At 45.7% G+C, this 10,650-nt stretch overlaps 2 protein-coding genes across 3 annotated transcripts; both read right to left on the reverse strand.

Moving 5' to 3' along the window:
* Positions 1 to 234: 234 nt before the first annotated feature.
* On the reverse strand, positions 235 to 2,767 carry LOC125555435 (uncharacterized). Of its 2 annotated transcripts, none has more exons than XM_087522475.1 (5): positions 2,646 to 2,767; positions 2,129 to 2,320; positions 1,886 to 2,045; positions 809 to 867; positions 235 to 720 (listed from the first exon to the last, which is right to left on the reverse strand). In XM_087522475.1, the coding sequence occupies exons 2-5, from the start codon at positions 2,318 to 2,320 to the stop codon at positions 442 to 444; spliced, it is 690 nt and encodes a 229-aa protein (XP_087378601.1). In that variant the 5' UTR covers positions 2,646 to 2,767; the 3' UTR covers positions 235 to 441. The 2 variants fall into 2 exon arrangements, with proteins under 2 accessions (XP_087378601.1, XP_048574351.2); XM_048718394.2 differs by having other exon boundaries at positions 2,641 to 2,767.
* A 1,676-nt stretch (positions 2,768 to 4,443) lies between these two features.
* LOC125506923 (uncharacterized) lies at positions 4,444 to 9,139 on the reverse strand. Its single transcript, XM_048671631.2, has 3 exons — positions 7,162 to 9,139; positions 6,858 to 7,062; positions 4,444 to 5,045 (listed from the first exon to the last, which is right to left on the reverse strand). Exons 1-3 carry the CDS (start codon positions 9,028 to 9,030, stop codon positions 4,819 to 4,821), a joined length of 2,301 nt encoding a protein of 766 aa, XP_048527588.2. The 5' UTR covers positions 9,031 to 9,139; the 3' UTR covers positions 4,444 to 4,818.
* Between the last annotated feature and the right edge of the window lie 1,511 nt (positions 9,140 to 10,650).

Consider the following 10,650-nt stretch of genomic DNA (forward strand, 5'->3'; position numbering starts at 1 on the left):
AAAAAGGTTCAGACAGGCCGTTCAAGGGTGGCTTGGTTCCGTGTTGGAATTGCCCTTAAGTTGATGCCAAGTCTACCACATTATTGTTGCTGTTACACAAATTTGTCAGGCCATTTCTATGTCGTGGACATTTTCAATATTATTTGCATGTTTTGTAACTTTTTGTAATATATAATCATTCAAATAGATGCACATGTTGTGCGGATTTCATTTTGAAACATGTGCAGCAAAGAATTGTGCATATTTGCGAAACTTTCTAATTCTACGTTTTGTCCATCCAAACAAGAATTGAAGTTGTTGCTCCCCTTAGATTCTAATTTCTAAGTCAATGAACATCCAAATACAAAAATTAGCATTGAAGTCAATTCAATGCAAATGCCTCGAATGCCTACATCCAAATATAATTGCCCCGTAGGGTGTAGTACTACTACAGAATGTAGGTCATGCAGTAATATGTGGAGGTGGAGTCGGCCACTTAGGTTCACGGAAGGGAGGGCGTGAAGATGGAGGAGGTGGCTGAGCAGTTGGAGGATACTTGGCTATCACCCGAGGCTGACGACGTGGCTTGGTACTTTTAGGCTTCTGCACCCGAGGAGGCAAATCAGCCGCTGGACTTGACTCATCAGCCGCTGGACTTGCATCATCAGCCTCTTCATCCTTCTTCTCAGGAAATTCAAATATAACAGGGTGTGGGTTGTTCCAACACAGGGGAACACTTGGCTGCAGAGAAACAAAAACAGAGATAAAGCTTCGGCCAATGATAGAAAATGCCCATTTTGAATGAGAGAAAATGGTACCATGTACCTACCTGTGTATTATCATGATCAAGATCACGGGGAGGCTGGTACATTTTAACTTCTCCAGGGGCTGCATAACATCATGACCGTGTTAGCATTATTTATTAATCATTACCACAATCCTTTGAGCGCACCAGAGAGAAAGATAGGGATCATGAGTAGCTGATAAGGTTGGTCAAGGGCATTTTTGTCTCTGAAAATCACGAAATCAGATATGTACATATTTCTTGCAAATATTCTAAAATGGTACGCAATGGCATATTTCGAAGTACTTGAATTTACATTTTACAGTGGCATGCTTCAAGATAAAATATTGCAGAATCAAATTAAACCAAGGAAAAAAAAACCATCAGACCTGCATGTTGCGGAATACATGCACCATCATCATGGACAAATGCCAATTATGTAGCAAATAGCCTAATGCTCGACTATAGTAGCATTATAAAATTTTCAAATATGTATCATGTACTGATCCTGTACGAGCATGAACGTCAAATCACTGTTAGGAATGTAGATCATTTTGATTTCCTAAGATAACTTTATAAGCTACTAGCACTTTGCTGCACGCTTATTAGATTCTTTTGGGGATGCTGCTATAAGGTTGTATTTGCTTCTTCTTTTTTTACATTATAAGGTTGGTTACTTTTATGACTACAAAGTTGAATTTTTTTTCATGTACAACGAAATAATTCTTGGTCACCAGTGAAATTTCTTTGTGTGCATTATAAACGGTAGGTGAAGAATGCTTAAAAATTTGATTTTGTTTATCGCCTCAAGCAAAGTTTGCGGCAAGGACAAAAACAAAAGATTCCAGGAAACGATAACATCAGTTTTGCATGATACACATCACTTCACTCTTCTTATGCTAAAAACATGACTAACACCAAGGCCTAAGCAGCTCTGATGTACCAGGCATGTGCAATTGAATACAGAACTAGCCGTTGAAAAGTATGAGACCCTTAGCCGTTAGCGTAAAGACAAGCTTATTTGATGTAGTGCATGTGCAGAATTCTAATTTAACAAATCTTAGCTGCAGCATTTAAAACAGCCTTGTGGTATCTATTGAGAAACCAGGGGACTGGACTTACTAATTATCTGAGACCCATCAATGGTATTTGTCAAAACCATGTCGAAAGGAGGCATCTGCCAAGGAAGTTGAAAATTTCGTTTAACACTGTCCGCAGACTCCTTGTCGGCAAACCGCACATCAATATAGCGTTCCTTCTTATTCACTTTCATGAAAAGATCCTACAAAATTAAAGCGTTAGCGCATTACAACGTCCATTCATAGTACATATATTGATAATAAAGAATAAAAAGAAAACGCTCACCTGACCAAACTGACGTGTATAACATTCCACCAGATCTGCAGTAATCATCGGTCCATCTTTTAGTGGACGAAACCTAATGGTGTCCAAGGGATCGGGGCCCCGCCTACTCTTTTTTGGCTTGGAACTTTCGCCAGACTCGGCAAGAGATCTTTTCCTGCTCAGAGGAGATCCTTTCTTGCTCTTGCTCGACATCTAAAACAGTGGATGCAGCATTCAATCAGAGTCAATAAGATCTCAGGAAGACGACTGACTACTCGTGCTAGACAAATTCAGCCCAAAGCTGGCTCCGGCAAAGCCATAAATGCTCGCAGTGAATTGAGTGTAATAAATGCAGCAAAGCATCGAACAGATTGTGTGAAGCCGCTATGAATGACAGGAGTTGTACTACCAACCAACCAGTTACTCCCACGGCCACGCAGGGGGCAGGGGCAGGGGCAGGGCAAACAAAAACGAACGAAAAGTAACCAACACATAAACTAGATCCGCGCGGGCTGGGCATGAAAAATAGCTACCGTACTGGCCGCCGCAGAGAGAAATCCGCCGCCGGAGAGGGAGGATCTGACTTGGTGGCGGCCGCCGCCGGAGTTGAGGGATGGACGACGGGAGAGAAGTCTTGCGAGTGACCCCCTATTTGTTAGGGTTCGATCGAGCTTTTGTTTTTTTGGAGCTAGTTCGATCGAGCAAAGTGGGCCAGCGGTAATCTTGCGTAGGCCCACTCCCCCCTCCGTGTGTGTGGCCCGGGCTCGTTACTGCACGCCGGCCCACAACGTTTTCCCCTCTGTTTTCTAAAAAAAATTGATTGAAAACAAAATACTCCCTCCGTCCCAAAAAATACTCCCTACGAACACATAAAAAGTTTCATTGCTGCATCAGATTCAAAGCAGAATGTGAATGATATTGAGAGAGGGTGACTCCAATAGATTAGCCGAGTTTTCTCATTCTCTTGTTCAGGGGCGACATGTTTGGCTGGTCCAACCCCATGATCCTTTTTGTATTTCACTTCATGTGGCTTGATACCCCTCAAAGAAAAATCTGACCACTATTTTCTCAAGAAAAGAAGTTAATCACTTTTTAGGCCTACACGCAGCCTTGCAGAACTAGTTTTCTTCCCTACAAAGGCTACGCCACTAGCGTCGTGCCAGGAGCCGCTTCTTTGAGCCCTTGCATCATAGATCGGTCACACCCCTACCGAGTCCGCCATCCCTGCAATGTCACGGAGCGCCGCCGGGAGGAGCATCCGTAGGAGAAAAATATCGTGCTGCCGTGCACTGGCCCTACAGACAACCGCGCCACGGGTGCCGAACGCCAAATCCCCGCCATCCCCTTCACTGGCGACGCATAGGCTTTCCCGGCGGCCACCTCTAGGGACGGCGATGGGAGAGGGGAGGGAGGAGGGGGTAGCGGCAGCGGGCGCTAGGGGTTGAGCCCGTCACCCTGGAGGAGATGACGCGAGGGGTGTCCAATATTTTACTCAAATCATGAATTCTTGGGGAGCGGGGGCTACTAATTTCCAATCAGATGGCAGGAAAGGCAGGAACAACCCCTCTAAAGTTGATGATCGCATAAAGAGAGCTATTGGCTTGAACTTTCATGTTGCCGGATAAGAAAATTCACTAGAGTCGGTAAAAGAGATGCTCTTGGCAATTTCTTCAAGTTCAAACCAGAGCTTCATCATTCCTCATCAAAGTTTCTTCTGAATGTAAGCTTGAGAATAACATAACCATTTTTGGATATGAAAGAATACAAAGTTTCATGATACTAGCAGTTTTGCCACCTAGTGACATAATCAAAGGACGCATGCACGGGCGCGCTTGGACATGAATGGAACAAAAAATCAGAAATACTGCTGAATGGCGATGTTCTCAGGGACACTACTGGGAAGTTCATAGCTGTCGGGAAGTTCATAGGGTTTTGATGCTCTAACTACAGAAGCGACGATGCTAAGATATGTGCACCAAAACTGACGTAAACTCAAATAGTAGCATCGAAGTGATCAGCACGATGACTAATGGTGGGCCCTAGTCGGACGTGGCTGCTGCCATTTTTAAGGATCCTCCGAATGAAATCTTAAGATCCCTACGCATTGATAAATAAACCTGTATATTTATTTATGCTTATATACTTTTTTATATCACACAAATGTGAGTGGCCCCTAACTAATCATTCAAGAAGCATGCGGCCGGGGTGTTCTACTCTTTGGACAGGGCGCACCGTCCAACAAATTTGGTACTCCCTCTGTAAGCAAATATAAGGCGTTTTGTGTCACTAATATTTGTTTACAGAAGGAGTAGAAATCTGTTACGGACGAAAGGAAATAAACTGAACCTCTGATGACCAAACAAATTTCTCGGGTGATTACATAGTGGCAGATAACAACAAAGGTTCAGGCAAGACGGAATACAAAATACAGCAATATTATAACAAGCTTGATTTACTACTCCCTTCGATCCATATTAATTATCGCCGACTTAGTATAACTTTAAGTGCAAAAGTTGTTACTAAGCTGGTGACAATTAATATGGAATCCGAGGGAGTAATATTTCTACATCAGGCTTAATAAGGTTCAAGACCTAATACTAGTTCCTCCCGCTCTTGAAATTAATACTCATCGCCCTAAAAGTCGTACTAAGTCTGGCGACAATTAATATGGATTAGAGGGAGTAAGTATTTCTACATCAGGCCTAATAAGGTTAATACTCATCGCCCTCCTGCAACAACTTTTTTTGATGCTCACAGTACTCCATCATATCGTCTGCAAACTGGGCGTCACTCCTAAAATCGAACATTAAATCCACGTCCAGCATCCCGTCCGTGTGCTCGGTTCCATCGGCGGTAATATCATGATCACACTCAAGAAAGTCTACTGAATCTGGATACACAATCTTCCTCGCGGTTCCCTTTCCATAGTAGCAACGGCCTGTCACCAAAACCAAAATTGATTTATTATTGTATCAATCACAACAAGACAGCTCAGCGATTCTTCAAAGTGAAAGGCTTGGCAAATGATGTCTATTTGCGTTGGTTTCACTCACCGGACCAATGGTATGCAATAGAAAACAATGACAAATTTAAACAGCAGTTCTTGACAAGGAAAAAGAAGGTTAGAAGTACACTTTGGAACGTAGAGAAAGTGTATCTCAAAAGAATCTTAAGATGTTTAGTCCTTTTTTACAGACGATCAGCAACAAGAGGACATAAATGTTCAATTTATGTCAAAATTGCTACATCGAAGCGGTACTAATCTATAACATATCCTATGCACATGATATGTACCAGAATTCAGAGGTGTATTTAAATCTTGCAATTTTGCGGGTAAATGTCTACATGAGTATGAGCGCATGGCCGTTTCAACGGAAGAAATGTGACCTGAGATTGGTGCAGATATGTCCTTACATTTGTTTTCTGTTCCATGTGTTTGTGGCTTCTATTGCGGAAAGGATGTAGATTAGAGATTACTGTAACTCATACATCACCATTCGAGATGATAAACAGGTGTACAATCGCGGCAGAACTGTAAACTGGGTTGCAAATCCAGAAGAATACACATTTTAAATGGGGTAGCTATCGAAGGGTGACTTTCTCGGTACTTAAAAGGGAGCAATATGCATAGCAAATTGGGTTCAGATACTCGGCTTCTTGACATGCTGCTAAGGTCATCTGATGTGGTGAAACATAGTACGCAGACAGTGAGGGGTAGTTGATTCCTGCTGTGGTCAAGGAGAGGCATGGTGCAGTCGATGTAGTGGGAAGGAGATGACTGCTGGGAGAGGAGGAGGTGCTTGCTGATATGGATAAGGGGCCAGAATGGAGAGTAGAAGCTGAATATCGTCAAACAATTGCAGGGCCATCGTGTTTGCCAAAATTAAAAACCACTCAATGGACTCTTCAGTTTATACTTAAATTAATTATTCATGGGATGATGTATTTTCCTGCTTGTAAAGTTCATAATGTTGACTGCAAAATCTGAATGGACATGAACTAATTTTTACAAATAAATGCTGATTGCCTGGGTGGCTGATTCACAAGTTTGTCGATAGTGAGTGTATGCATAGCCACTAATTTGCTGTATCATCTTGCATATATGGAAAATGGTGTACCAATTAAAATGCGAGGAGCAGAATGCAGAAAAGAGAGAAGGCAGTGAATGTGCATGCAGTACCCTACATAAGGTCTTCTGTATGGGAGATATAGAATACCTGCTAGTCTGGTGCACACAAAAAATAACTGAAGTGTGATCACAGAAGGACTCTAGGAACAGTGACTCAAGTAGGTAACATACTAGAGCCTAATGCACAGTCTAGACAATGGTGTGAAGTGGAATGTGAAGCAGCATCCCTGGGTGTATGCAAAATATGATAAACAAGGTGACTAGAGAAGGTTGAGTGGAAGGTGGTGATAGAGAGGCCACGTGGGGTGTCTGTTCATAGGGTACAGAAAAAGCTGGATTTCTTTGTGGATGAGCTGGTGGCTGAGTACCTGGCACTGATGGATGACCTGTTGGTGGCTGAGCACCAACTCAGTGCTCCTAAATAAGTTATTCTTTATGGGAGCTATCTCTATGATTGGATGAAACAAACAAGCATCTTAGGATTGTAAGACGAAAAGCCGTTAATTGAAATCAAAAGGATCTTCAATGAAACCAGGGGGGGGGGGGGGGGGGGGGGGGTGTCTCTCTAATGTTTTAAACCTAGATGGCTGCTCATGCTACTTGGAAGGAATATGGACTTACCAGTATGTATCAGGGGTAGAGGGCAGCAGAAATCTGGTTTTGCCTGCTCACCAGGACACGACCAATTGAGTTCAGCGAAGAAGAGTTTGTTACCAGCAGTCCTTGATTTGGAAGCAGCCACAAAATTGACGTGGTAGCACTCCCTGTCTAAGGACTCGGAACCAGCCACCATACCACAGATAACAGTTAGCACATATTTTGGTTCCTAAAACAAGCAACATCAATGTCAAATGAAGCAGCTGACAGTGAGATGTAATGAATATGTACCAAGTAAACAAGGATGAATAAAAGCAAAGCCACGTACCAGAGGATGCTCAGAGGCATATTTCTGCAGCAGTTGTTCAAGCTTAGAGCAAAGGTACAAGCTCATGCTGTCATAATATGACTTCATTCTTTGCAGAGTCACCTTAGCCTCCTCGCACAATTCGGACACCTTGCGAGGTTCGGGATCCAACGTCACTGCTTTATATCGGAGGAACTGCTCTATTTGGCCAAGAGATTCAGGAGAGATCACACCATTGGTGCCAGTCGTCAATAAACGCCGTAGGTCATACAGCACATTGGGCGTCAGGGACGCAAGGAATGACCCTAGTGCAGCATGTTGTGGGTGTCGAGCGGCTGCGGCTGCGGCAGCAAACTGCTGCAAGGTGTGCGTCTCCTGGGAAAGGTCACAGCATTTCAAGGAGAGGTGCTCCATCACCTGCTGCGTCGAGCAGCCAGAATCAAAGTTTCCTCGGACAAGGGTGATGAGGCCTTCCAAGGAACGGACCTCCACGCGAAGCATAGATAGGGCGTCGATGATGTGATACTCTTCGATTTCGGTCAAGGGTAGCGGGTAGACAATGCTGTGCCAAATGGAGTTGACAATGATGTTGGAGACAGGGTCCATGGGGCCATAGCAGTGGCCAGCGAACAAGATGTCGCGGATGAGCCGCATAGAGCGCGGCAGCATGGTGAACACTTTTAGATAGATGGCGTGGATCGTGCTGTGAAGCCGCATCCTGAGAGACTCGGTGTATTCGCAGGCATCGCCACAGCAACTCTCCACCAGACCGCCCCTTCGATAGGCTTTCTCAGCATCTTCCAAACAAGATGATATCATGGATCTCCTGTCCCGGGGGGACTGGGGGAATAGGGATGCCAAGCGGTTTCCATGTCGCTCAACCTTGTAGGTGACCAGGGAGAAGTTACCTCCATGATTCACAGAGTTTGTGTTGTGGGTTGATAGATGTGCTTCGTCTGGATTGAAGTTGCGATAGTAAACGGTGAGTTCACCACTGTCTGGCAGCAACTTGACCTGGAGATCAAGGGGGGCACCGTCCTGGTGGCGCAGCATACGCACGATGAGCTCAACATCATCGAGGGTGAGCTTGCGCCCTTGCGGCTTGAGGAACGGGGCGGCGGCGTCAAGCCACTGTTGGGGCAGGGGCGACGCCTGGAGCCGCACAAGGACATCAGGCGCAGGGTGCGACACATAGATTGCGGCACACTTGAGGGCGGCTTGCGTCCTTTGGGAGGCCGGGTTGGGGATCGGAAGCTCGGCATTGTACAGATCGTGCTCGACCAGCAGGACGGCCCGGACGAGATCACCGCGTGCCCAGTGGAGGTAGCGTGTGGCCTGTTCTTCACTAAGGCATCCGAAGTAGCTCACCATGAAGCTGCGGAGAGCGAGGTAGGATGCCCCAGCAACTCTGGCCCAGGTGTCTCTGCGGGAGAGAGTAGTGTGCCGGCTGGGTCGCGCCAGCCTGCTGGACCTCCTCGTGCCGTGCAGAGGCGGATCCGGGAAGTCGCGCCGGAGGAGGGCGATGGTGTTGAGGATGATGTTGGAGGCGGGGTCGAGGAGGCCGAGGGAGAGGGCGGATCTGCCCATGGATGTCATCAGCTTGTCGGCGGCGTCCGCTGGCAGGTCTTCGATGGGCAGCCGGTCGATCGCCTCCTCGTAATAGTCGGGGATGGTCTCCATGAGATCGAATTTGAGACAGAAGTCAGGGGGCTCGTCGCACTCGCCGCTGTACAAGCACGAGAAGAGCCCCCTTCGATCTCCCGGCGTCGTCAGCTGCGATGTCTGCGCTTCGGCGGCCGGAGAGAGCCGCGGACTCATGCGGCGCGGCCGCCGAGCCGGCGGCGGCACGGCTTCCGGAGAGAGCAGCGAAATCTTGCGCCGCGGCGGCATCAGCTCGGTTCGGCGGCGGCGGATCTAGGGTTCGGTGGCGTCTCCTCGGATAACACCAGGAGACGAGTGCGTGCGTTATCTGGTAATATATGGGACATACGGAGTATGAAGCTTGGACAAGCAGCGGTTGGTTTATTTTCCTTTTTTTCTTGATTGATGATGAGATGATGGGTGGGGGTGCCTATTGGCTGTTTTTTGTTTCGTTAGGGCAGGTCCGGAATTTTATGTATTTATTTATTTTTTATTAGGAAAAATCTAACTCGCTTTTATTATTCGACAGAAAAGGGATATAGTGAATTCAGAAGCCACATGAAACGACCATATCTAACAACAGTAAAATTGCGAGCTAGATTATGAGCATGTGTATTTGATGCATGTCCATCATGTATGAAACGAATTTCGCTGAAATCTCTTTATCGTTGATGGGTCTCCATGAGGACAGAGAAATAATTGAGGCAGCTACCCTTGTTGATGGTATTAATCACATGCAGGCAATCTGACGAAATAAAGACAGAATCGGAGTTGGAGGTCACCCGCTAGAGAGAGGCTTCTCGGACAAAGATTCAAGAGTGGCAGGGTCAAATACTCCAAAACAAGCAAGCACTGAAGAACCCTGATATATGCCATCATAAATACGAATCTGGATGTAATTTTTATTTCTGGTATTCGTTGTACTGCCATGATTGACGATGAATAGATTGGAAGTTTTTCCGCAAAAAAAAAACCGACAGATAGCTGCGACCACTCCTCTATTATCGCTTCTCGAAACAGGTGCATCAACGTTAATCTTCATCATATGTTAGGGAGGGGTATCCATCTTGGAGGGGCCGATGGAGCATGTTGGACCCTTACTGGGTGTTGAGTTCGTTCGTGTACGATCTCCAAATCTGCCAAAAAAACTTCCACTAAAAGAGTAAACTGATGATGGACTCTGAAATATATTCTCATGAATAGCCTTGCCTCTCACTGCCCAGCTTGCCCATGGAGTTACTACAGTTTTGGTAAACTGACCATGTTAATGATTCAATGAGGAAAAAGATCCACTCTTTTGGGCATTGTGAAAGGATCGAGAAGAGGTGTCTAGAGGGGGGGTGCTTAGACACTAAGTACCAAAAGTTGTAGTTTTTAATATCTTAAGTTTAAGTGGAGTTTTAGCACAAGTTTAACAAACACAATACATATCAAGCAAGCATGCGAGAGTATATGAACAGCGGAAAGTAAAGCATACAACTTGCAAGAATGTAAGGGGAAGGGTTTGGAGTATTCAAACGCAATTGGAGACACGGATGTTTTGTCGTGGTTCCGATAGGTGGTGCTATCGTACATCCACGTTGATGGAGACTTCAACCCACGAAGGGTAACGGTTGCGCGAGTCCACGGAGGGCTCCACCCACGAAGGGTCCACGAAGAAGCAACCTTGTCTATCCCACCATGGCCGTCGCCCACGAAGGACTTGCCTCACTAGCGGTAGATCTTCACGAAGTAGCGATCTCCTTGCCCTTACAAACTCCTTGGTTCAACTCCACAATCTTGTCGGAGGCTCCCAAGTGACACCTAGCCAATCTAGGAGACACCACTCTCCAAAAAGTAACAAATGGTGTGTTGATGATGAACTCCTTG

The sequence above is a fragment of the Triticum urartu genome, chromosome 5A (genome assembly GCF_056163025.1).
Source record: "Triticum urartu cultivar PI428250 chromosome 5A, HENAU_Tu73, whole genome shotgun sequence".
Lineage (NCBI taxonomy): Eukaryota > Viridiplantae > Streptophyta > Magnoliopsida > Poales > Poaceae > Triticum > Triticum urartu.